Raw genomic sequence first — 25,573 nt, 5'->3', positions numbered from 1 at the left:
ACTTCAGCTTGCAAGCAACTTGAGACAATGGAGAAAGAGCTCAGGACAGAAACACCTGAACTCGGAGGGACCTTGCACAGAGACGGATCAAGGCAGATGCCACATCAGCTACACAGAGATGGTTCTGAGCTACTTCAAACAGAAAAGGCATTTGAGCTACAGAGCTTGCTTCTAGGCTATCAAGTTTTTCATGCTGATCTATAATATCTACTAACTGGGTCAAGAGCCACCTTTTAAGTGGTGGTTCTCTTCTATTTAGCAGTGAGAGAGCAATTTCCCCTATTTTCCCAAGCAGTATCTTTTTCAGAGGCTGTTTGCTATTTGTAGACTGAGACCCTATGGGTCAAGGAATCATCACTGCATTTATTTTGATCTTCAAACTGCTCTGAGAACCATTTCTTTCTTGAGAAGTGATATTCAAATATTCTAACAGCAGCAGCAATACTCCTTTCATAGAACTACAGTTCCCAGCATTAACATAAGAGCAGCCCTGCTGGATCAGGCCCAAGGAGGCCCATCTAGTCCAGCAACCTGCTTCACACAGTGGCCCACCAGATGCCTCTGGGAAGTCCACACAGGGAAGAGCTGAAGGCAAGCCCTCTCTCCTCTTCCTCGTCCCCTGCAACTGGGATTTAGAGGCATATTGCTTCTGAGGCTGGAGGTGGCCTATAGCCCTCAGACTAAGACTAGTAGCCACCGATAGACCTGTCTTCCATGAATTTATCTAAACCCCTCTTAAAGCTCTCCAGGCTGCTGCCTGTCACCACATCTTGTGGCAGAGAATTCCATAGGTTGATTATACATTGTGTGAAAAAGTACTTCCTTTTGTCGGCCCTACGTTAGGAGCCAAGGAATCCTGGTTTGAGTTAGTTCCAACTTGCAGTGTTCACATGCTGCAAGGAGAAGCGCCAGGTGCCACCGGGTTGCGTACCAAGCAGGGCGGCACCTGGCAGGCAGTCAAGTCCTGGTTACCTGGGCAGCCGATGGCGTGGGCAGGGGATGATGTGGAAGAGCTGAGGCAACGAATACAGGAAGTTGAGAACTTGTGGGATGAAGAAGAGCAGCATGGTTTTGCTGAAGTGCCCCAGGATCCCGACCACAGCGAAGGTCATGCCGGCAAAATAGCAGAACGTGTCGCCCACGAACACACGGGAAGGATACCTGCAGGCAGCCATGTGGCCAGTCAGGACACACAAGAGTCTGAATGGACCAGGCCCTCACACTGAGGGGGTCTGTGGCACCCTAGCATAGCCCACCAGGATGTAGGACAACAACTGTGTGTGGCACGTGAGAGAGGGCAGCAGGGATTCTGGAAAACGGGATGGCATGAGAGGGCCTGCTCCTGTTTAATGGGTCTCCTCAAGAGGAGCTGGTGACACACGGTAGAGGGGGAAAGCCTCTTAAGCTGGATTTCACATGGAGAACTTAAAACCTCTAAATGGAACCGTTTGTAATCTGATGGTGCTCTGAAGCTCCTCCTAAAGAGGCTACAGCTGGGGCTCCCAGAGGCTCCCACACACCTCTCTAGCGAGGATTTCCAGATAATGCTAGAACTGTGGAGCCCCACCATGCACTGCCCCCAAATGGCTGCAACAGCAAGGCAGGTTGTGCTGCCTTGATGCAAATAAATTCAGAAGCCTGCAGCCTCCTCTGAGCATGTCCGAACACTTCTCTCCCAGAGGCTACAGCCTGGCACATTCATCCTGCAGGTGCTCTTACCAGTTGTGATACAGCAGCCCCAACGTGGTGAAGAAAAAGGGAATCATGAAGTAGAGAGAGAAGATGTGGTCATCTCTGTAATCCCCTGTGAGCAAGGAGGAAAAAGCAAAACAGACATCAGCCATAGGCAGCCCCACAGCACAAGCACCGTTACGCACCCTGCCCGCTGCTGCCACAGATGCAGAAGGGATGCCCTGCATCTGTGATGTGTCTTGCCTCAGGTTCTGCTGACCAAGCCACTTGAGAAGTTTGGCAGCACAATCCTCAGCTATCAGCCCCTTCCTACCGTTTAACTCTATGACGTTGAAAGTGACAATTGAAGCAGCGATCACCAGCGACTGCCCAGCCTCCAGACCATTGATCCCCGCAAGAATGTTGATTGCATTGGTGCAGAAAACAGCCAACATGCCCATGTACACATAATACAAGATGCCTGCAAGAGGAGAGAAGACCCGCAGGAGAGTGTCTTTTTCTCCTGTATCTTCCAAGGTCATGAGCCACATAACTCCGTGGTAAAGAACGCCAAGCAGGGGGTGGTGGGAGATCTGGGGAGATCTGGCAATGCTCGTGTCAGTCACAGCGTTTCTCAGACTAGCACTTTTGCTCACGGGCCACCAGCTCTTGCAACATGATGCTGAGAGAACAGCAGCTCTGGTAATGCTAGCCAGGAGCGCGCCCCGCCCGCCGCCATGTCCTCTGGGCCACAGTCAGCCGGGGATGGTCCTGAGTCACTCACCCAGGTCTAAGTGCATGCCGAGCAGCAGCCGGAAGGGCTTGGGGACCACGATGGTCGTGTTCCCAAAGTTGGTGAAGTAGACCATGAGGAGGGGCAAGGAAGCCATGGTGGGCAGCAGCAGCTTGTGGCGCCAGCGCAGGTTGAGGACGTCATCTGCGAAGCCCAGGAAGATCATGCAGCAGATGGCCAGGAGGGAGCCAATCAACGCCACAAACTGCAGGGCAGGGAGAAGTCATGAGGCAGGCGGGCGCTGCTCCGTCCCTGCAGCCCGGAGCCCTCAATGGCCCCCCCATGCAAGGCCTGGCTCCGCAGCTGCTTACCTCATGATGAGGGAATGCTTTACACTGCTCTTCCACGAAGCAGCTCAGGAAGGGCACCGGGATGAAGCAGAAGAGGATGATGAGAAAGACGGCCCCACTAATGACTCCTTGGGACTCGGGGCTGAAAGCAAGACCGCACGACAAGGCAAACGTTCAAATAATCCCACCAGGACTTGCTTGCCCTACATATCTGAGTCAATTTTAGGAGGAAAAATGTGAACCAACAAAAAATGTGAACTCAACAAATTGGAATAAATGAACAGTAAAGGGCATCATCCTTACTGATCTCTAGCTGTCAGCTCTAGGAGGCAGAGACTCGGTGCAGCATATCAGTGTGTGTTTATTGTCTTATGCTATTTCCACAGCCACACACCTCTGAAGTCGCCTACCCTCCAGGCTCAGGTCACACCCCCAAAGTACAGTGTGTGGGTCCCAAAAGAATAAAGCGCATGCAACAGTCTGTTACTCACATGGGCTGCTTGGAGGTTTTGTTCAAGTCAATCCCAAAAAGCTTGGCAGCAATGAAGTGATCCTTGAAGGCTGGGATGAGTGTCACCGTTGCAACAAAGCCCAAGAGGGAGCCGAAGACGTTGATCAGCAGCGGGATGACTGGCAACTTCCACATCTCTAAGCTGGCTCTGGACACACCCAGGGGAGAGGAAGGCGAGCAGAACCGGCACCGGCGTGGGGCCAGAGAACGGAGAGCGAATCCCGCGGCCTGGCACTGCTGCCCGTTGCAGTCTACCTTAGAGAGCCACAGCAAGCATCTCTCGATACAGGAAGCCCAGCAGAGAGGAGAGCCTCAGGCCCCAGCCGACGCCAGCAGAATCGGGCTCCTTCATCGCTAAGGATGAGAAATAGGTGGCAGGTCACAGGTGCAGCAGGGCACACCTGCCTGCCCGCCTGCCCTGCCGTTCTTCCCAGAGGAGGTGGGGCGGTGTGTTACAGAAGGGGGGAGGGATCCTGCCTGGGGTGGGTGCGCGCGCACGCGCGGGGTGGGGGCTCTCCCCAATGTGCAAGAGATGATGGGGGGGGCGCGCGTTTGCAGGCTGAAATGGCAGCGCGTGCAGAGGGAGGGGATCATCGGGGTGGAGCCGCAAGCACGGCAGCCTCCCGGCCCTCCTCCCGCTCCGCTTCTGCCGGGGTCTGCCGTGCTGTGGGGTTCTGGGGGCTGGAGGGCAGGGCTGGGCCAAGCGCACACCCCGCTGCCAGAGGGCAAGGCTGCCCCCCAGGCTCACCAGCGCGGAGGGGGCACCCACTGGCCTCGGGCCCCCGCCCCTCGCACGGACGCCCCCGCCGGCGAGCAGCAGCAGCGGCTTCTCCACTTCCGCGTGCAGCTGGCTGGAGTTTCCACCCGGAAGCTCCCGTTCCAGCCTCCCACCGGGTCGCCTCTATGGTTTATCGAGCGGCCGCCGCCGCCATATTTAATATTGGCACCGAGACGCTCCGGCACACTAGAAGGGCAGTCGAGCCCCTTTGAGGCGGCTTGTCGCATTTCGGGATCGCGTTGAGCGCAACTTCTCAAGAGTTTGGGGTGGGAAATTGTGCCAGGCGCAAAGTTCCAGCCAGCAGACTACCCACACTAAAGATGGCGGTCCCCATGTATCATGTGACAGCCCCTCATACTCCCTCATTTCGCTACACGTCACCTAACTCCTGATTGGCTGGACAAGGGCCTTCAGCTCCGGGCGGGGCCACTTAAAGGGGCGCCGCTCTTCAAGCAAAGTAACGCCAGGCAGAGCACGAAAAATGCACCACCTAGGCAGAGGCCGAAGGGTTTTGTGGAACTCCGAGGCTTGCACAGACCCAAGTGAAAAATTAGCTGGCGGCACCTGGTCAATCAGTAAAGGCCTCACTAATTAGAAAAACATATACAGACCAGGAATCCTCCTCACACACAAAAGACTCAAGGGGTATCTGCAAGCCCATCTACACTTATTTAGGAGGAAAGCCCCATTGAGCGTAGCGGAACTGGCTTCTGCGAAAGCTGGCCTGAGACTGCTGCTGAGTCCCTGTGCTGTAGGTAGGACGTCCCAAGTTCTTCAACTCTGAGCTGCTGCCAGCCAGTGTCGACAAGAAGATAGTCTAGAAGCCTCAACAGGAGGCAGCAGTGGCAGCCTGCTGTTCTTATTTGCGCTGCAGTAAGCTGACGGTGGCAAAAACTTCCGCACAGCAAATGTGTGCGGAGACTTCCAGGTGCTACTGGGAAGCTTTGCAGAGGAGGACGGCGTGGGAAGGGCCCCCTGCCCCCCCCACCCCGCGCCCTCACTGCCCCCGTTGCCTGACCTTGGCCAGACTCCGGGGGAGGAAGGCCACCGGGGCGGGGGGAGCCCCGTCGGTGACTGCGCTGCTGCCTGCCAGGCACGTCGCTCTCCTTAGAGAGCAAGCGCGGCTGCCAGCAGCAACGGGGTCATCGCAGCCCACCACGGCAGTCCAAGGGGCGTCGTCGGCAGCACTGCCACTCGGGGGTGGGGAAGTGGGGACGAGCGGCGGCGGCATTCCGAGCCTGGGCCCCCAAGCCCCCCCTCCCCGCCTCCCTCCAGGTAGCCCCGGTGGTGGTGGTGGGGCTTCCCCAGATGCTCACCAGCAGCAGCCTGCCCAGGAGCGATGGGAGGAGGAGGACCCGCGATCTCCGTGCGGCTTTCTCCAGGGCGGGCGGCCGCCTGCAGGATCGCACCCGGGGCTGGCGCTGCGGCGTTCTCTCCGGCTGCTGCCCTCAGGCGGGGTCCCGGCGAAGGAGGCAGCGGCTTTGGGGCGGGCCCGACCCCCGACCCCGGCTCGGCTCCTTTAAGACGGCCGCGAGGGGAGGCGCGCAAGGAGAGGAAGCGCCGGCCGGGAGTCGGCCCTGCCCAGCTCAGCTGAGCCGCCGGCGGCGCCCACACAGCCCACCCCGGACGGCCCCCGCGAAGCGACGCGCTGCTCCGCCCAGCCGCCCTCGCCGCGGCCGTCGGAAGAGCGCAGCAGCGCCGCCGCCGGTGCTCTGTGGCAGCTCCTTCCTCGTCGGAAGAGAAGGCGAAGAGGAGCCGGCAGCGGGGGACGGCCGGCCGGCCGGCCGACGTCGTGGCCTCCTAGCCAGCCGGCCCGTTCGCCCGCCTCGCTGCACCTGCCGAGGGAGGATGCGCGCGGAGGACGCCCCGTGACCAGCACCAGCCATGGAGCCGGGGCTGGGCTTGGGCTGGGCGGCGCTGGTGCTGCTCTTCGCCGCCTCGCTGCTCACCGTCTCGGCCTGGCTCCTGCAGTTCGCCCGGGGCTTGTGGCGCGGACGGGGGCTGCCGACGGGGGCGCCGCGGGGCAAAGCTCCTGTCGCCGCCGGCGGCGGCGGCGGCCTCTGGACGTCCCTGCTGCGCCTGGGCTCGGCCCGAGGGGGCGCCAGCTCGGAGGCGGCGGGGGCCCGCGGCTTGCTGGCTTCGCTCTTCGCCTTCCGAGCCTTCCGCGAGAACTGGCAGCGAGCCTGGCTGCGAGCACTCAACGAGCAGGCCCGACGGCATGGGGTAAGGCACGGGCCGGGGACGCCCCTCGGAGACCCGGGCAGGCCGAGCGCGGGTGGCTGGAGCGGGGGACGCGGCGCTCTCGGCGGGCGCTGGGAGGAGGGCTCCGCTGTGGGGCTGGACAGCGCCTGGCCCCACACACAGGGGGCGGCCAGGCGTGCTTGCGGGCGGGGTGTGTGTGAGAGAGATGGGGGGAGCCTCGCAGCAGGGCCCCGGGAGGCCGCCCACATGCCCCCGGGCTGCTCCCAGTTGAAGCGGGTGGCTGTCGGTGCAGGATGCCCAGGTGCAAGGGGCGCCGCGGCACAGGATCCACGTTCTCCCGGGGGCGGGCGGGGGGCTCAGGGCTGAGCTGCTGCTGCACAAGGGCCCGCCTGCCTGCCTGGGGCTGGGGCACCTGTTGGCTCTCTGCTCCGACACGCGGGCGCCCTTGAGTCCCTGAAGGGCGGCGGGAGGCAGCGGTGCCGACCGCTTCTTGCTCCCTTGCTGCCGCCGCCGCCGCCGCCGCTGGGCGTGAGGGGAGTAGCAGAGCCGGCAACTGCGTGATCCGAGCTGCTGCCAGTCTGCCTTGCGGCTGCGGGAAGCGGATTTCCTAGGCGGGCAGCAGCTCGGGAGTGCAAGCAGCGACTGAGCCAGCCGGCAGCATCTGGGCAGGGCTGCTGTTGTGATGGATGAAGTGGCGGGGAGGCGAAAGTTCCCCTTTTGCCTGGTGCGCTTCCTTTTGGTGGCCTAAAAGCCCCCAGGGAGCGTTGCTGCCGCCTCTTCCTCTGCTGGGTTTAGTCTCCTGTCACTTCTGCCCAGGCCTCCATTTGGACCATTTCTCGCCGCAGGCCCTTTCTGGGAGTATAAGCCGGTTTGATTCGGTGTAGAGACTTCGGTGGGGAGGAAGAAGGGCTGTTCCTGGGGCTCCAGGGGTCTGTCTCTGCAAGTTCTTTCGGTTCGGAGTTGTAATTTGTTTAATCAAATCCTCTTGCTTTGTGATCAGATAAGCACCCTAACTAGCTAAATGGTTTAGTGTAACAATCAAAGGTCACTGCAATTCCCTCTGGGGGCAAAGGTTTGCGAGGCGCTTCTTAAGACAACCACAATGACCAGCAGCCGCCTTGCTGTGCTGCTGCTAATAGGGTGGCCGTGGGACCCTGCCTTCCTGGGGAATGCCCACCCCCCAGAGGCCTCCTGCAGTGGGGGGGGGGGCGGGGGGGAGCCCTGCTGGCCTTCTTGGCTGCCTTGGTGAAGTCGCTCCTGAGAAGGTAGAGAAGTAAACCTCCTTTCTGAGGGGGCCCTGGGCGGCGGCTGCTGCTGCTTGCCAGAGGAAATTCTCCTTGCTTTGCTGCAAGGTCCTCCTCCCTCGGTTGGAGGCCTCCTGCTTCCCCAGCCCAGCCCTGGCAGGGGCTGCCTCTGCCCTCGGCATGCCACGTTTCCTGCCGGAGGAAACACGCGCTGTCTGGTGGCGTCCCTGCACTGCCTTGCTACATGAGTTGTGCGGATGTGCACAGCTTGAAGGAGCGGGTGCTCCTCCTGAGGCCATGGAGCTTGGGCCCCGGGGACCTGGCCGAACCCCTTGGTTAGTCCAGGACTAGCTGGTGGATCTGGACAAGCTGGCGCTGTGGCTACCCATAAGTAAAACGGGGCTGATCAATGACACTGGAAGACTGGGTCCCCTGGCCTTGGATATACACCTGGGTACCCCATGGGGTGCCACGGATGTGTGTCTTATGACTGGCTTTCTGCTACATGTGTGCGCACTGGACAGTGGCTGCGCATTGCATAGTTGTGTGCACAGTTAACTTCATTTATTAAGTCTTTATACCGCCTTTCATTAAAACAATCTCAAGGTGCTTTGCAAACCACCGTTGCCTGCATTAGAATAACACCTTGGTAGAGGAATCTTCTAGCATGGAGGAGCCCGTGTCAGGATCAGCACAGGAGACGCCTCCCCCATCCCGTCACCTGCAGAAGCAACCCACTCCTCTCTGGCAAAGGTGGATGGAGACCTGTGAGGGGGCAGGTGCAAGAGCCATCCTCGGACTCTGGGGTGGGGCGACTGACAGCAGGGGCCTGGCGAGCCGGGAGGGAGAGTGGTGCTAGTGAGAGGGTGGGCTGGCTTCTGGTGTCTGGCTTTTGAAGCAGACTGGGAGAGCAGCCACAATGACCTTGCCGCTGCGGGGCGGAGAGGCAGGAAACCTAATGGCCAGGGCACGCTGTCAGCTGATTGGCATGAGAACTGGGCAAGAGCTTCCCCTGGCCCTCCTGTGGTTGTGCCAGTGAGCAGGTTTGTAACTGGTCCTTTTCCAGGAGGGGGGTGTTGTACCACGTAGGGAAGCGACCAAGTCTGGCAGCAAACCCCTCCCGTTTTTGCCTGGGAGGCGAGGGAACCTCGGTTGCTTGCTGCGTCTTTCTTCTGTGGTCAAAGAGCCCAGCCTACTTGGCTGCTTAGCCCTTTGGGCAAAGTTTGGGCAGAGAGTAGCTGGGTGCCTGGAGAGACCAGCTCACTGTGCGGGTGCAGCTCTGCTTGCCCGCCTTGTAGGGCAGACAGCTCCGCTCTCAGCCACTTAATGCTGAGGTTGCATAAAACGCCCCAGAATGGGGCTGGGGGCAGTGTGGACTTGGAACTGAGCCTTGCATGGCCTGCCTGAGAAGCAGCTGCCTTCTCCCGCTTCTCGAAGCTCATCTGCTAGCGTCTGAATCACCTGTGCATGGTGAGGGCATCAGGTCAAATTTATCACAGTCCAAGACCAGCGTAAAGTACAAGTCAGGTTGGTTTCAAGCAGTAATAGGGTTGCATAAGAGGCGTAAGGGATAAGCTGCAAACACTCGACTAAGGTGAGGGCACCACAAGGCCTTTTCACTGGCCGCAGCCCACAACGGTGGCAGGCCCTCCCCCTGGAGGCAGCCCAAAGCCTGAGCCTGAGCCTTTCCCCACATTCTTCAAGACGCCCCTTTCGTGGCTGTAGTAAGTAAATGCAGGGTGACTTTTCTCTGGTATAATATACTGTTCTTGATCTGTTGTGTTTTTTCTCTTCATGTTATCTGCCCTTTTTTTGCTAAAGTAAAACGAATCGTTTGTCTGCAGGGACAGGAATGGCACTCAGTTCAGTGACTGGGGGAAAACAAAGCTTGTGCTCAGTGTAGGTTCCTGTCCCTCAATTTAGGAGAATTCGGTTTTAGCAGAACGTATTCTGGGATTACGGCTCCGGTGACTCCCCAACCTCATCCCCCCATCCTAATAAGAAGCTTTTTCAGTGCTCTTCTCTGCACGCCACCCCTAATCCCTGGTGGCTGCGGTGACACTCTTTCATCTGGGGAGCAAGAAGGGGCTTAAGGCCGGATCCTGCTCCCGTCCGTCAGCTGCGCAATGCTTCTCTCCATGCCCCCCACCCCAGCCCCGGCTCCACTTTCTTTGCCTTGGAAGCCCCAGAGGACTCTGGGATGGATTTTCTTTTGGAGGGAACTGATCTCTGGTCCCTCTGGATAGGATTATTTTTAGCTTCTTCTGATGTCACAGTTTTCCCTTTTAGCGATTTGAAATGTGGAGAAGCCACATAGAAAGGCATAAAGAGGGGATTTGGTTGGGTGAGGGAGAGGAAGCTGGGCATCAGCTTTCTTGTGCGTGGAGAGACGCGGCAGCAGCGGGGGGGGGGCTTGGTGGCTGATGTGGGGTGGGGGGAGCAGTCCCTCTTCTCCCCCCCCTTGCAGTTTGCCTGCATCCTCTCGTGGAGCCTAATAAAGGTTGTTTCTGCTTGGCCACTTTTCTCTTCCCTTCCCACCAGGATATGCAGGGGGCAGGAAGAGGCCTAGCCTGGCACCTGGGCTCCTCTTGGGCTTGGGGATTTGTGCTTCTTGGCGAAGAGCCATCGGGCACCCCTGCCTGGGACTTGCCCTTCAGGGTCCTCCTGTAGCTTTTCCCTTCCAGATTTCCGGGCCTTCAGTGCTCTTGTCGGGAGCAGAATCCAGTCTCTGGGACAAGCACACTGGCAGCTCATGAAGGTTGGCAACCTTTTCAGAGGTGGCTGCTTTTCAGGGGAGCAGAGAGCAAGTCCAGCACCATCCGGCTGGAAATCCCTGCTGCTTCATGGAAGTCTTGTTTTCAGGCCTGTGGCCACGTTGTGCAGCCGTAGAAAGCAGCTGCCCCTTTCTGACTGTTGTCGCTTCCTGCTTGAGTCGTGCTTCCTTTCTGGGCTGAGCAAGGCAGCAGTGATGGGTTTTATGTTCTCAGCGTTTTGATTTACTTCAGATTTGGTTGGCTTTGTTCGGCTGTGGCTGTGATGCCACCATAGCTGAAACGAGCTGCGTATTTCCTATATGGCCTTTATTTTCCGGGGGTGGGTGGGTGGGTGGGTGCATGGTTTGAGGTGACTGGTCTGGATGGCTCCATTCCTGAGGATAGGCAAGTGTGCTTTGGCCCCTTTACGGCGGTCTTGCACGAGAGCAGGACAGCTTCAAGGCCTCTTTAGGCTGGGCAGAAGACCGCGCTAGGCAGGGCTGGGGTGCCTTTTCATCCAGTCTAGGGCGGCTTCCCGGTTCCAGGTTCTTGACGGCCCTGGACGCAACTTGTCTCAAGAGCCAGAGGTCCAGAGAACGCTTCCGCTCCCTGCTTCTGTCACGGCCTCCAAAGCTCCTGGCAAAGGGTGCTCTTCTCTCTCTGGGCGCTTCCCAATGATGTGCCTCAACTTCCTCTGCGGCATCATTCTGGGCAGCTGTTGCTGAGGGTCTGTAGAGCAGAGTTGCCTGCATGACAGTCCCCAGAGAGAGGGGAGCTGCTGTTCACGGATCTTCTCTCAGGAACGTCTGCCTTGTGCTCCTACTACAAACTTTTATATACTGCCTTCCCAAGTGGTTTGTGCAGAAAAATAAATAAGATGGTCCCCTGTCCCCAAAGAGCTCACAATCTGAAAGAATTAGAAGATAGCCACCAGCAACAGCCACTGGAGGGATGCTGTGCTGGGGTTGGATAGGGCCAGTTGCTCTCCCCCTGCTAAATGTAAGAGAAGCACCGTTTTAAAAAGTGCCCCTCTATTCGGTTAGCAGGGGCTAACTATACAGAGTCGGACCCTTGGTCCATCTAGCTCACCTTGTCTACACTGACTGGCAGCAGCTCTCCAAAGTTTCAGGCAAGCGTCTCCCCCAGCCCTGCCTTGGAAATGCTGCCAGGGACTGAAGCTGAGACCTTCTGCACGCACAGCAGATGCTCTTCCACTGAGCTACAGCCCCACTTCAGCTGGTGGGGGCAGGCCCCAGAGGGCTGAGAAGCAAAAGCGGAGAAGCCGGGGGGGGGGGGCGGGCGGGGCGGAGAGCCTCCCCCTCTCCTTGAAATCCCAAGAACAGGGCGGCCTTTGAGGCAGGGGCTGGGCTGGGGAGACCTTCACTGGCTTTGTCTGAGCCTTGTGATGCCTGCTCTAGCCAGCCAGATGGGGAGGTGCTGTGTGCACGAGAGGAGATGCCTGGGATTTGGGAGAGCGAGGCAGGGATCCCAGCCCTGGGAGGGGAGGCTCTCTCTGACACTAGGACACACCCACACCCCCACGCACACACATCCCCATTCCTTACCCAAACGAAGGATGCAGCCTGAGGATGCATAATTGAAAGGCTGACATCTTCTTGCCTGGTTTATCCCCTGCCCTGCTCTTCCGTTGCCTCTCTGTGTTGAATTCTAGATTGTAAGCTCTGCGGGGCAGAGACCTGTCCCCTCGTACTGTACAGAGCGCAGTGCACTTTGGTGGCCCTGTGACGGCAACAGCAACATGCCGCTTGGGCTGCCCTCCTGCTCTGGCGGCTCCCAGCAGAAGGGGGAGGCTTCTGGTCCCCCTCGAGGGCTGGCGGGTGGCAGGCAGCCTTGCCTGTGCTGGGGGCAGTGCTTAGGGGTCCTGTGGAGGGTGGAGGCTGCCTCCTTGCCACTCAGCCCGCTCCCCGCATGCACGGGGAAAGTGGCATTCCAGCCACCAGCTGCCATGGCAACTCTGCCTCTGCTTAACCTGCCTGCCTGGGGCAGCCTACGGACTCGGAGGCTTGAACAGACGGGGAGGGGATGCCGCTGGGCGAGCAGGAATTAGGGCTGGCGGGGAGTTCCCCCTCCTGGGCAGCCAACGGTCTCTTTCCGCCTCCAGGGCTTTCTTGTTGCCAGGGTCTGGGCAGAACACTCTCCTCCTCCTCCTCCTCAGCCCCCCAAGGGCACTCGGAGGAGCCCTCCAGCTGGGCCTGCCTGCCCCCAGGGTCCCCCTCCCTGCTGTTCCGGCAGGACTGCTGAGTGTTGGGGAGAAGTTCCGCAGGAGCGGAGGCTGTCCTTGGTGCTTGTCTCTGTGCTGAGGGAAGCTTCACCAGTTGCAGGTCTCGGCTGCAGCCCAGTCAGCCGCTTGCCGGCCCGCCTTGGAGCAGCTTCGGAGGGCGGCCGGTGCCTCGGAGAGCGGGCAGCAGTGGTGGGAGGGGGCGGTCTGGCTGCCGAGGCTGGGAATGTGGAGCAGAGAGTCCGGACGGAGTCCCAGGCCCAGCGGGGGGCAGTGGTCCCCATGTGGCCGGAGGAGCCTCCAGACGGGCATCGGGCATCGGGCCCCGCCCTGGGCAAGGGCTGGCACGGCACATGGCCTGCTCTGCCCTGGCCAAGGGGCCCTGCTGGCGCTGGGCTGGGCAGCCCTCGTCCTGACGCGCCTCCTCTTCCCCCAGAGCTCCGTCCAGATCGTCTTTGAGGAGAGTCCTCAGCTCCGGCCAGCTGTGGACATCAGCGACGTGACCTGCACGGACCAGTCGGACTGCAGCATGGTGAGCTGCCGCCGCAGCATCCCAGGCCCTGCGTGGCCGCCGTGTTCCGTGGCACGGACTCAGGAGGCAGCAGCCAGAGCGGGTGGGCAGGTGTGGGCTGGGCTTTGCTGGAGGGCGGAGAGGCGAGCTGCCTGGGAAAGGCCCCTGGAATGCAGGCGGCCCTCGGGGGTCCGTTCGGTGCTTCGGCTCCACCCTCGGGATGCCCTTGGCTCTTTCCCTGGCGGCCCCCGGCAAGCACAGTGGCTCAGACTGCTTCTCTGCACTTGGGCTTCCTGCAAGTATTGGGTTCGGGTGTGGAAAAGAAGCCAGCAGAACAGCCACGGCAGCCTCCCGATCCCCTCAGTGTTAGGGTGCTCCTGCCCAAAGGCTCCCGTGAAAATTCAGTGAAAGGGCATAGAAAGCCGGGTTGTGACAGAGAAGCCCGAAGGGACGTTTTGGAAAAGGTCCGCAGAGAGCCTTCCCCGGAATCCCTGCTGTGCAAGGCTGAGTGATGGGAGTGCACTCTGTGTATGCCCAGATGCACCACCGGTTCACGTTTTCCTCTGGTCTGACAACTGACAAGAGGTTCCAAGGCTGAGCCTGGCAGAGGGTGGGCCCATTTACGCCTTGCCACATGTGGGAGAATGGCCAGGAGTCAACCAGGAGAAGGCCCTGGCAGCTGGAAGTGATCGGAGAGCAGGCAGGAGAGCAGAGAGAAGCCGAGGCGAGAGGGATGCGCAAAGTGGGAGCCAGCAGGCGCCCAGCCTGCCGATCGAAGCCCTGCTGCCTAACCCTGGCAGAGCTGGCTGTGCTGGGTCTCCGTGAATGTTCAGTCCTAGCAGCAGTAGCGGCGAGAAGACCCCAGAGCAGAATCCAGGCAGAAAACGAGGGGCACGCAGGCTTGTTGGCCCTGGCGGGAAGAGAAGGGCAGGATCGGGCCTGGCTTTCTGGAGGGGTTGCAGCCGGGTTCGCCCACAGCAGGCACAACAGCATCCTGTGGCGCTTCAAGTCAAACAGGTCGATTATAGAGGGTGGCCACTGCAATGCAGGGCTTGGTCCTGGGGAAGGAATGCCTCCTCTGCCGTTCATCCCTGGAGGGCCATTGGTGCCAGGGATGGGGCCGGGAGCCTTCTGCCAACTTTCTTCCCTGCCGTTCCTCCTCCTCTGCCCTTCCCGCCTCTCCTTCCAGATGTTGCGCTGCCACCTGTCAGCCGAAGCGGTGCAGTTCCCCATCTCCGTCACCCAGCAGTCTCCAGCCGCGGTTTCCATGGACACCTACCACGTCACCTTGGCGGTACTGCGGGCCCAGGTAGTGGACGCCGGGCTGGCTCCCTCCTGCCCCCCCCCCTCGGCCTTCCTCTGCGTCCCCTGCAGGGGAGTTCTTCGTGGATCGGGGGTGGGGGTGGGGGCTGCCGATGGCTGTACTTGGGCAGTTTCCCGAGAGGCCTGGGTTGGGCTCCGTGTTTGTCTGCCTCTGATTTGAATGTCATTTGGTTATGTCGTGGGGTTGTCACCAAAGAGGCGGGCTTCCAACCCGAGGGTTCCTGCCAGCTGGGCCAGAGGCACCTTTGGAGAGGGAGGCTCCCTCTCCGTCGAGCAGAGGGCTCTAGCAGCAACTGCTCCTGCGTACAGCCCGCTGCCGCCTCCCTCCAGTGGCTGTGGCTGGGCTCTCTCCCTTGTGCTGCTGCTGCTGCTGCTGCTGCTGGGCCTGTGTCCCTCCTCGGGGACAGAGAGGCCTCGTGCCGTCCCTTTGGCTGTGCAGCCCACTTGCCAAGAAGCAGCCGCCTGGCAGCTCGCCATGCCCAGTGACCACTTGCCTCTTCTCTCTGCCTGGCCAGCTGGAGATCCATCTGGAGGAGATCCAGGAGGAAGGCCTGCTGGTCTCCTGGGCATTCAAAGACAGACCCGACTTGCGCCTCACGGTGGTTCCAAGGCTCCAGCTACGTGACGTGAGCAAATGGCCGGAGCGGGCTGGGGGGTGGGAGGCGGGGCGGGGGAGCCCTTGTGGGGAGGGGGAGCCAGAGGACACTGCCCATCCGGACGCTGCTTCTCCCTGCCGCCCGGGCCAGGAGGCTCAGTGGCCTCCCGCTGTGTGCAGGCTGCCTGGCTGCCAGGGCTTTGGTGAGGAGGCCCTCCTGGACCTGCGAGATGCTCCATTGTAGATGCATTCCACGCTGGGGCACTTCCCTGCCTTCCAGCAGGCGGTGCCCCATCCTGCTCGCCCTTGTCCAGGGTGCAAATCAGCGTGGGCTGCTGTGTCTGGCTCAGCGCTGGGTGCAAAGATGGGGCCCTTGCAGCAGGAAAGGCTGCTTTTCCTGCTCCACCGTATGAGACACATGATGCCCGGCTGGGAAAGTGCTGCCAGGTGTCCCGGGACTTGAGCCGAAGGCATTCCCAGGCTGCCCGGCTCATCCTGCAAGAGAGAGCACCTGGGAAAAGACCTGCCTTGGCAGCCCAGCTGCGAGTGGGGTACTGCCCAGCGCCAGGCGTACGGCTGGTGCTAGGCAGTGTTCCCTCCCTGCATCAGGGATGCCCAGATGTTGTTGACTGCAACTCCCAGCATGCTCAGCTGCAACGGCCTTTGGCTGGGGATTGTGGGAGCTGCCATCAACACCGCCTGGGGCTGCTCCCCGACGCTGGCTGTAGGAATGCTGGGAAGCAGCAGAGTAGCAGAGTCCCTGGCCTGCTGCTCCCTTCCTTCCTGGAGGCTGGAGACCTCCTGGTGGCAGCGGCAGCAGCAGCTGCCTTGAAAACGGCTTGGGCAGTAAGCCTTCTCCCTCCCCGCTTGGCTTGGCTTGACTTTCCTCCATTCTGCTCCTCTCTCCAGGAGAACGATGGGAAAGTGGACCTGACCACCATCCAGGACCTGGTTGAGGACTCTGTCATCAGCACTCAGCCTGCCATGATGGTTAACCTGAAGGCCAGCGCAGCGGGGGGCCATATGGTAAGGGCGGCGTGGGGTGGGGCTGCGCAAAACTGCAGGATTGAGCGCAGGGGGGCGGGGGGCCACACACACACACACACACACACACACACACACACACACACACACACACACACACACGCGCCTGGGTAGCCTAGCCTGGCTGGCCGCCTCTGGCTTCCAGGCCTTCCCCTCCCGTGAGCCCCGAGCAGCCTGCCTGGGTCCGGGTGGCTCCGGCTCCTCTCTTCCTCCCACCCTGTCGTCCGCAGACCTCCTGCAACAAGCAGCTCTCCCAGGGCTCCGCATCCAGCGCAGCCGTCGCCGGGGTGCCCAGGCTGCTCCTGCACCACCTGCGAGCCGTCCATCTGGGCTGCGAGGAAACTCAAGGTGCGGCGGGGGCTTCCTGGCCGCTGACCAGCCCGGGGTGGGGTGCTGGGCGGCCTGGCCTGCAGACGGCCTCCTGCTCTTTGCAAGCGGGGCTACCGCTGTGGGTCGGGAAGGGCTGCAGGACGGAGCGTGCCTGGGGGTCTGCAGGCGGCAGAGCCCTGCTCCCTCCGCCGGATCCTGGCTGCCTCCCTCTTTCAACTCTGGGGGGCTCTTCAAAGCAGCAGACCCCCAAGGGATCGCTGTGGTGGGGGCCTCCAAAGAAGCCCCCTGGTGTACGTGGATCCAAGGGCGGGGGGCTGGCTCTGGGCTGGGAAGACAGGGCTGCCGCACCCCTGCTCTGGGTAGCCGGGGGGGGGGGTGGATTCTTCCCCTCAGTCTCCTGCCTGTCAAATGGGAATGTGGCTGCCCTGCCTTGCAGGGCTGTTGTGGTGATCAATATGACAAGGACAGGATGCAGGCTAGAGAAGTGAGTGAGAACGCCAGTCCAGGGGCTGGTCCCTGGTCCCGGCTGACCCCTCCCTCCTGCTCTGTGCCTCCCTCCTAGGAAGCAGGCAGCTGTGCTGCATGGTAGAGCTGGACAGCCCTCGACAGCAGAAGCGGACAAAGCTGGCGCCAGGCAGCAGCTCCAGCCCTGCGGCCGAAGTGGAATGGGCCGATCGACTCGTTCTGTAAGGGGCTCCTCTTGATGCAAGCGGGGGGGGGCCGTGGCCCAGGGGCTGCTGGAGACGGCAGCAGCACCCCTGATTGGCTCCCGTCCATGGGGAATGGGGAGGAGGGCGGGGCTCGGGGCTCGGCTAAGCAGGGCCTGCCTTGGTTTGCACTTGGGTGGGTTACTGCATGTGAGTGCTATGAACGGTTTGCCTTCGCGGGCGAGCGTCTGCCTTGGATGCCAGGGGCCGTCCTTGGGCTGGGGAAAACCCCCGGCCTGAATCCTGGGAGAGCTGCTGTAGGCAGCGCTGAGCTAGCTGGGCCAAGAGTCGGAGTTGGTATTTATCTACCATAAATATTTTTTTATTGCTGCTGCTATTGTTGTTCACCACGTAGTCTCTGGAGGAGGCGATATACAATAAATTTTTAATAAATATCTGCTGCCTGATACATGAATCCCTAGGCAGTGTACATAATTCAAACATGCAACAAATGTAAAAACGGGGGGGGGGGGGTTAAAACAGTTTTACAGAGTAAGAACAACTAAAGGAGTTCAAAACCAATTTGAACTAAAAGCCCGAGAGAACGGGTGGATCTTGAGGGTCTTTTAAAAAGCAGCCCGAGATGAGGAAGCTCTGATTGGGACAGGGAGCACATCCCAGATCCCTGGGGTGGCCCCAGAGAAGGCCCCGTCCCAAGTTGCTGGTGGAAGCTGTAACTGGATCTCCTTAGGCGGGAGGGTTCATGGCCAAGGAGGCAGACGGCAGCTTCCTCCTCTCCTATGTACGTTCCTGTGAGACTGATCTTTGTGGGCTGGGAAAAGATGATGCCGCGGGCTCTGCCCTGCTTCTCTGGCTCAGTCCGGAGAGTCTTCTCTCCTTCGCCTTCTCCTCCTCCTCCAAGCACCCTGCCCCCCTGCACAGGACTTTCTGCTTCAGGTCCCTCCCCCCCACCCCCCATGTGGATGAGCCTGCAGGCCGGCCCTTCCTTTGCCGGGAGGGCAAGGAGGAGTGCCTGCCTTGGGGGTGTGCTGGTGGTGGTGGTGGTGGGGAGTCCCCAAGGGGAGAGCACTTGGAGCAACCCCTCTTCTTGCTTTGTGCCTGGGCAGGGAGCTTGGTCCGCAGAGCCGGGAGCTGAAGCTGAGCGTCCTTGGGAGCAGCACCACCACCACCACCACCGGGGAGGGTAAGTGGTGTCCTCGAGCAGTGGAGGGGGCTGCTCTCGGTGGGCTTGAGCTCAGGAGCGGAGGGGCCAGTCCCTTGCCTTTGCTTGCGGGTGCTGGGTCTGGCAGGTTCTTCCGGCCTCCCCGTGGCTTCGCTCGCTGACCCCCACTTGTGGGAGGGAACGGGGCGGGTGTGGGGCAGAGCGGCTCTTGGTCTGACGGCGGCTCCTCTCCTGCAGATGTGCTCTTGGGGACGGCCACCGTCCCACTCGCCTCGCCCTCCAAAGAGCCACGGGGCCAGCAGCTCTACTTGCTGAATCCTGCGGCTGGCAAGAAGCTGCCCCCTTCAGCTGCCGTCGCTGTGGAGGTGAGGAGCAAAGGCCAAACCACGCGGGCTGGATCACCTGCATCCGTGCCCGTGGAGAAGTGTGCCGTGCTGCTTCCCTTTGACTTTGAAGTAGAATTAAAGGCTTAGTATTCAAATGTGCGGTTTCGGGGGGGTGGGGAGAACGGAGGACACCAGAAAAACAGTGGAGGTGTGGAGAGAAGTTAGCTTGAAAGCCACCCTCACAGTTTTAGGGTTGGCAGGGATCTTGGCCGTCTTCAAGTCCCCACACCCTGCTTAGCGCAGGAAACCGCTGAGAGATGGCTGCCCAGCCACTGTTTGGAGAACACCACTAGTGAGAAAAAGAGCTCACCGCTTCATGAGACGGACGGTTTCACTGTCCAACAGCTTTCACGCTTGGAAAAACCCTCCTCATATAAGAGGAATATTATTCCTGATATATTTCTTCTTCTTATGATATAATACCCTCAAGCTATTTAAGAGAATAGCATCTTCACTATGAGCCCCCTCACCCATTGAGATCACCCGGAGAGGTGCGTCTGCAGTTGCCACCAGCTTGCCCAGTGGCTACAGGCCTTCTCTGTTGCCGCCTCGAGACTCTGGAATGGGCTACCTGCTGAAATAAGAGCCTCCCCATCTCTGACCATTTTAGAAAGTGTTGTCGGAGAACAATTTGTTATGGGGCGGTCAACAAAGATGATTGTGATGATTAAAAAGTCTCTAAAGACACATTTATTCACCCAAGCTTTTTAACTAGACTTGTGGTTTTACATGGTGTTAATTTCTGTTTTAATTTGCCTTATGCTGCTGTAAACGGCCCAGAGACGGACGTTTGGGGTGGTGTCCAAATATAATAAGTATCTAGTCTAAATGTGCTTCCTTGCCATTTTCAAGCCACTGGTTCAGGAGCACAGAGAACAAGTCCACTCCCTCTTCTACATGACAGCCCTTCACATCTTTGCAGATAGTTTATAATGTCCCCTTAGCACCCCTATAAGAATATAAGAACCACCTTCATGCCTCTAGGAAGCCCACAGGCAAGTGTTGAGGGCATGCTCCCCTGTGCCAGAGCCACTAACCCGAATGACTGGTGTGCACTCCAGAATCCCTTGGCAGCTGTGGGGGCTAGAAGGTGGCTCCCTGCCTCACTGTTGTGCCCCCCCATCCCGGTTTCTGGAAGGGCCCCGTCTTCTGAGTCCCAGAGGTTAGCAGGAAGGCTGGCCTGGCAGCCGTCACCTCGGTCGTGGCTGGGCAAATAGGGCCAGCCGACAGGCCACAGAGCAGGCAGGAGCGCGGGTGCTGGTTCCCCGGGGGCAAGACGTTGCCTGCGGGAGGCGGGTGCTGATCTTGTCTGATGCCTTGGCAGCTGCTGTACCAGGAGCTGCCTGAGCTCCAGCCCGCATCTTCGCTGCGCACCAGCATCACCCCCACCAAGAGGATCGAGATGGACCGCACCATCATGCCCGACGGGACCGTCGTCACCACCGTCACCACCATCCAGTCCAGGCCCAAGATGGACTGCAAGCTTGGTGAGGCTGGGTTTGGGTGCTGGCCAGGGACCTTGCTGAGCCCCTCTCTCCAGGGCGCGGTGTGAGCTGCTTCTCCACCCCCCCCCTTGTGCCTCTCCCTTCTGGAGTCTAGATTCGCCCTCGAGGTCTCCGTCGAAGGTGGAAGTGACGGAGAAGGTGACCACCATGCTCCCAGAGAATGGCTGCCCTGGCAGTGCGTCTCCCAGCAGCAGCAGTAAGTCAGTCTTGGGGAGGGGAGGCTTTGTCCCGGCAAGGACCGCCGGGGGGGGGGGGCGGCACTGGCAGCTGGGCGAGGAGTAGCCCCTGGTGGCCGCTGGCCCCGCTGACCCTGTGCTGCTCCACCTCCTGCAAGGGCGGTGGGTGCTCTGAGAGCCCCCCGGGCCCAGTCAAGTGGAGGCATTCCTCCACAGAGCCCCCTCTCTCCCCTTCCCTCCTTCCGCCAGCTAGCAGCTGCTCAGAGCGGAGCTGGAGAGCAAGAAAGCCAGCAGCTGCCTGCCAGAGTAGGAAGGCTTCTCCTGCACCAGCCAGAGAGGCTGCCGCTCGGGGGCAAAGCACTTGCTTTGAGGGAGGGGGTCCGCAGTTCCACCCCTGGTCTCTCCGGGCGGGGGGCTCTGGCAGGCCAGCCTTGGGCCCCTACTTGTCAGCAGCCCCACCCCCGGACGTAGTGACCCAGGCGGCTGAGTCGCAGGCAGTCCCAGCCTGTGCAGAGTGTCACGCCCCCCCCCCCCCCCGCTCCCGCTTCCCGGGTGCACGTGATGGCCGGAGGTGTCTCCCTTCTGCAGGGAGCAGTCGTGTCTCCAACGGCTTGGACCCCGTAGCGGAGACGGCCATCCGGCAGCTGACAGACCTGACCAACAAGCCTGCGAAGAAGACCCCAACGAAGCGCAGCACGCTGATCATCTCGGGCATTTCCAAGGTAACTGGCTGCTCATCCGCTTGGAGCTGGCCGTTTTCTCGGGCCGACTGAGGGGCCAGGAAGAGGCATCGGCTGCCCAGGGAGTGGAGGGAGCATCGCTTGGCCCTCTGGGCCTTCGGCTGAATTGTCCTCCCGGCTGCCTCCTCAGGTGCCCATTGCCCAGGATGAAATGGCCCTCTCCCTTGGCTATGCCGCCTCGCTGGAGGCCACGCTCCAGGACGACTCCTTCCTGGCCGGCATGTCGGAGTACACACAGAGCCTCGCGGAGGCCACGGAGGCCACCTACTCTGCCCAAAGGGCCAGTCAGGAGCTGGACGAGACGACGCACTCGGACATCTCCGAGAGGCCCTCGGTGGAGGATGCGGAGTCTGAAACGGGTTCAACGGGAGCTCTGGAGACCAGGAGCCTGAAAGATCACAAAGGTGAGGCTGCGCAGAAGGGGGCACCCGGCTAGACCCGGCCTCTGGGGCTCTTCAGGCATGGCTTTGTGTTGCTGTGTCCAGGAGAGCAGAAGTACTCGACCTGTGGGACTCCCGATGGGGCTGAACTACAACTCCCATCATCCCCATGGGGCAGCAGGACCCCCCTGATGTGTGTGTGCGTGTCTCTCTCTTTCTCCCTCCCCGCTGCTCCAGTGAACTTCCTTCGGAGCGGCACTAAACTCCTCTTCCGCAGGAAGAACAAGCAGAAGGAGGCCGGCCTCAGCCAGTCGCACGACGACTTGCCCCAGGCCAGCTCTAGCTCAGCCGCCAGGAAGAAGTCGGGCAGCTTCTCCCGGCGCCTCATCAAGCGCTTCTCCTTCAAGTCCAAGTCGAAACCAAAGGCCAACGGCAGCACGCTGGCCATGGACGATCACTGAAGCCCCTCTGCTGAGAGGCGTTCTCCAGCAGCAGCCCCCCCCCGCGCGCCCCCCGGCCGATGCTTCCCCGCTCCGTCTCCACATCGCAGCCCCAGTTCCTCCCCCCTCCTGTGCAGAAGGGGGGCAGCCCTCCAGGACCAGCCTGGGTGGTTGCTGTTGATCGCTGGAGCTCTTGCTGCGAGGCTGCTGTGGGTGCTGCAGCCTCCCGGAGGGAGAGACCGTGGCCCCAGTGGGCCTGTTTGCCACTGCTCTGTGTGCTGCATCTTGGGGAGGGGGGCAAGGATGCAGGCCCCACGTGCTTGAATTTGGAACCCTGGGTGTGCAGGGAGGAGAAGCCTTGAGGAGGGCTTCACACCAGCCCACCCTGCCCCCTCTACTGGCTGGGGTTCGGGGGGGGGGCAACCCCGGCCTCCGCCAGCCCTATAGCAGTTTCCCAGCATGCCAGCATCCGTGGGCACTCCGTGGCGTCCTCTTCTACGGGGCCTGATGAGGTGGCTGCAGCAGAGGCACTCGGTCTTGTCTGCTGAAGATGGGAAGCGGCACTGCCAGAGGGCTCTCCCTCCCTCTCTCTCTCTCAAGAAGTGGCCCTTCCTGCATTTCTCCTCTTCCCTCACAGACTGGGCTCCACTTGAAGGGGAGGCTCTCTGCTGATCTGCCCTGCGTCAGGGTGCAGGAGGACAGGTGCTGTGTAGACAGGCTCCCCACTCTCCTTGAGGAGGGGGCATTCTTGACTTGCGCAGCAGAGCGCTGGACGAGGCCTTGTCTACCTGAAGGAGTGGGGCAGTCTGTCTGCCGGCCCCTGCTGGTGAGCCAGATGGCCCGTGTGTGTGATGCTGGGGGGGGGGCAGGCCTGCTTAGGCTGGGCTGGTCCCTCCCTGCAGGTGGGGAGGGGGGGGGCTCTTAGGGTAAGGAAACAAAACTCTGGGGTCGCCCAAGAAGTCAGTACTCAGGTTTTGAACACTTGCAGGAGACCCTCGGCTTGAGACACAACCGTGTCCTTGCGTCGGAGGGAGTGGCCGCTGGGCACGTCCAAGACCCACGGAGGCTGGCGGGGTGTGTCTGCGGCAAGGAGGAGGCAGCACAGCAGGCTGGTGTGAGCACTGCCCCTGCCCCTCTCCAGGCCGCGGTGTCTGCTCAGCCTCCAGGGCCTGTGCTTGTTTCCCCTTTGGCCCGCTGGTCTCTGTGGGCCCAACTGCTCCCTGGAAGAGAGGGGTGTCCCCCCCCCCCGCTTGGCAAGCGAGACTTGGCACTCTGAGGATGGGCCAGCCTGTGTGCTCTCCTGCTTGTTGTCTTCGGCTGCACCCATCCTTCGTTTTGGGGAACTCCCCGTTGGCTTGCGCCAAGGCGGACCAGCCGAGTTCTGCACCCTTCAGTGTGGGGAAGCTGCAACTTGGATTCCCCTTCAGTCTGAGCAGTGAAACCCAGAAGGGGGAGGGCTGTCCCGGGAGTTTCTGTCTGCATTTACACCTGCATGATGTGAAGAGGTGGGGGGGAGAGACCTCCCCCACTGCCTCCCTTGCACCTGACTGGGCCATTTGAACTAGTCTGGAGTCCAGGGAGGTCTCTGGGAGGAAAGAGGGCAACGAAGGGGCTTCTCTCTGGCCCAGAGCATGTCCTGCTCTTTCATCAAGGGAAAGGACAGGTGTCTCTGCCTCAGGATGCCCTGTGCCAATAGGGTAGCCAGCAGGCTAGGATGCCTGGCCCCCGCTTGTCCCCATCCGCGGTGGGAGTGGCAGCACCGGCTACCAGCACGCCTGCACTGTGAAGGCCGCCTGTGCTGCAGTCCTCTCGTTTGAATTAGTCCAGTCTGAACACTGCACTTATTTGTTAGTTCACTCATCATGGGCTTTAAAAACCCCCACACCCAGATTTGCAGGTAAAGGTAGCTGGATTAGGGGTGCCTGCATTCTGTGCTGTGTTCAGTCATGGTTGCTTTGCAAAGTGGGATGTCCGTAGGGCAAGTGGCACAGAATCATGATCTTGAAAAATCACTCGTACAATCACTCTTACTTTTTGCACTCTGGTTTCTGCAAGACTTGCTTGCTGCTTTGGTTGGTGTGCATTGTTCTGTGTGTAAACACTCTGCTGGTGTGCCTGAGCAGTGGATTGGCGTGAGGTGGGAACAGCCGTGCACTGCCCTTGGCAAAACTCTCTAGGGCTGCGGTGGAAGAGAGTCGGGGGTGGGGGGCAGTGGCAAAGGAGGCACCGCTGCCTCTGCTTCCCTTGCTCCTCTCCACTCTCCCTCAACTTGCACTGCCTGTAGGCTGGCCACTCGTCAGGTAGAGCTGTGTGGTTAATGGCCGGCCTGCAGGCAGCACAGATTAGGAGAGAGAGGAGCAAACGGAGCCCCAGAAAGCAGAGGCAGCGGAGCCTCTTGATGAACACTGAGCCACTGCAGACTTCGAGGCTGACACGGAAGCAGCCTGAGCATTCTGCTTGCTGCTCTTCACAGGTCTCCTGTACAGTAATGGCCCTCTGACTTAAAACTGGTACTGACAGACACATCTTGCCATCTTTTCGGAGTGAGGATGTAGCCACCCTGGCGGCTGCTGCTGCTACTTCGAAGATGGATTCAGGGCATCGTAGCCATGAGCGCTCTCGAATAGCCTTTCAAAGGCCACTAGCTGGCCAGCATAGGAAATACAATTCCATTTTTAAAAAATGACCAGCCTGTAGTTTGAGGAAATTAGAGAGACTCTTTACAAAGGGTAAAATGAAGGATTCTGCTGGCCAGTGATTGACTCTCCAGGAGGATGCATGGGCTGACCGTGGCACAAGTGTGAATGCAACGGGGTAGCTTCATTTTTGCACAATACAGCCAGCAGCTGGTGCGGGAAGGAGCCTTTCCACTGCTCTGGTGTGATCAAACCAAGGATGCCCCATCACCTGACTGGGGCCACTGGTTGACTGAGACAAGCTCCCGCCTAGGGATTGTGCTTGAAATGTATTTTCTTTCATAGGAAATGTGCTTTGTGGCTCTCTTGGCAAACAGCACTTGATGTGGTGATTTCAGAGGTTTGGAGGTGCATGCCTGATGGGCCGAGCACCTGTTTTAAGACTCTGGTGCATCTCCCCCGTCTGACTCCATGGTGGGGAAGGGCTTGTTCCTTATTTCCTTGGCACCAGGCCGAAAAGGTGTCATTTGTGGGGGAAACTCTTCACTCCTCCTGGTTTGCAGAGGGTGCGAATCCTCTGCCAATCAGGTGTTGCACTTCACCATGGTCCCGTGAAGGTTTGCATTGCCGCTTCCTCACTGCCTGGGTACTAGCCGATGCTTTGTCACTTCTGCTGCTGGAGGGAGAGCAGGCCCTTAACTAACTGGCAAGTAGCTCAGGGTCTGAAGCCGGATGGAGCAGCTCCTCTGGCTCTCACTGCTTCAGTCACATGGGCGGCATTTATGGAGATCAGAGCAGTGGGTTCTGTGGCGGTGGCAGCCTTCCTGGAAGATGAGCTGTACAGCCCCCTTCCACCCACACCCCCGACGGAGTCCTCAGCTCTGTAGCTGTCCCTTAGGCTGTGCCTCCTTTGTTCACTTGTACAGGTGCTGGACCAAACGCTCACTGGAGCCTGAGCCGACCCCCCTGCTCATGGGCTCTTCTGTACCCGAGGCCTTCTCTGTGGGTGGATCACTGTAAGCCCCAGATTGTTTAGATAAAATGAAATAGGAACTGTGTAGATATTTACAGGACTAGAGTACAATAATTATTTAAAGATGATTGTGAAACTCTGCACCTTTGTATATGTTGGAAGAATTCTACTGCTGTGTGATGGCCTGGACTTTAACTTATTAAACTAAATGGGAACTACAGAA

At 59.9% G+C, this 25,573-nt stretch overlaps 2 protein-coding genes across 4 annotated transcripts in view; one reads left to right on the top strand and one right to left on the bottom strand.

Annotated features, from left to right (window-relative positions):
* Positions 1 to 5,498, bottom strand: part of DPAGT1 (dolichyl-phosphate N-acetylglucosaminephosphotransferase 1) — a 9,297-nt gene extending 3,799 nt beyond the window's left edge. Inside the window, exons 1-7 of one of the 2 annotated variants that reach the window (XM_053270097.1) lie at positions 5,360 to 5,498; positions 3,246 to 3,619; positions 2,776 to 2,896; positions 2,456 to 2,669; positions 2,006 to 2,152; positions 1,720 to 1,804; positions 973 to 1,161 (exon numbers count right to left, since the gene is read on the bottom strand). In XM_053270097.1, coding sequence (XP_053126072.1) covers positions 973 to 1,161; positions 1,720 to 1,804; positions 2,006 to 2,152; positions 2,456 to 2,669; positions 2,776 to 2,896; positions 3,246 to 3,400 — 911 coding nt within the window. In that variant the 5' untranslated portion in view covers positions 3,401 to 3,619; positions 5,360 to 5,498. Of the gene's footprint in view, positions 1 to 972; positions 1,162 to 1,719; positions 1,805 to 2,005; positions 2,153 to 2,455; positions 2,670 to 2,775; positions 2,897 to 3,245; positions 3,620 to 4,013; positions 4,164 to 5,359 lie in introns of those variants that run through there. The other variant, XM_053270096.1, reaches the window with a different exon arrangement.
* On the top strand, positions 4,896 to 25,573 carry C2CD2L (C2CD2 like). Of its 2 annotated transcripts, none has more exons than XM_053270085.1 (14): positions 4,896 to 4,916; positions 12,918 to 13,013; positions 14,182 to 14,301; positions 14,831 to 14,941; positions 15,820 to 15,936; positions 16,185 to 16,302; positions 16,847 to 16,970; positions 18,059 to 18,135; positions 18,352 to 18,479; positions 19,825 to 19,987; positions 20,100 to 20,201; positions 20,770 to 20,903; positions 21,052 to 21,325; positions 21,539 to 25,573. In XM_053270085.1, exons 2-14 carry the CDS (start codon positions 13,011 to 13,013, stop codon positions 21,760 to 21,762), a joined length of 1,695 nt encoding a protein of 564 aa, XP_053126060.1. In that variant the 5' UTR covers positions 4,896 to 4,916; positions 12,918 to 13,010; the 3' UTR covers positions 21,763 to 25,573. The 2 variants fall into 2 exon arrangements, with proteins under 2 accessions (XP_053126060.1, XP_053126059.1); XM_053270084.1 differs by lacking the exon at positions 4,896 to 4,916 and adding an exon at positions 5,668 to 6,266.

The sequence above is a fragment of the Hemicordylus capensis genome, chromosome 8 (genome assembly GCF_027244095.1).
Source record: "Hemicordylus capensis ecotype Gifberg chromosome 8, rHemCap1.1.pri, whole genome shotgun sequence".
Taxonomy (NCBI): Eukaryota; Metazoa; Chordata; class Lepidosauria; order Squamata; family Cordylidae; genus Hemicordylus; species Hemicordylus capensis.
Note: the sequence above shows the minus strand (reverse complement) of the source record. Positions and strands in the feature narration are given on the sequence as shown.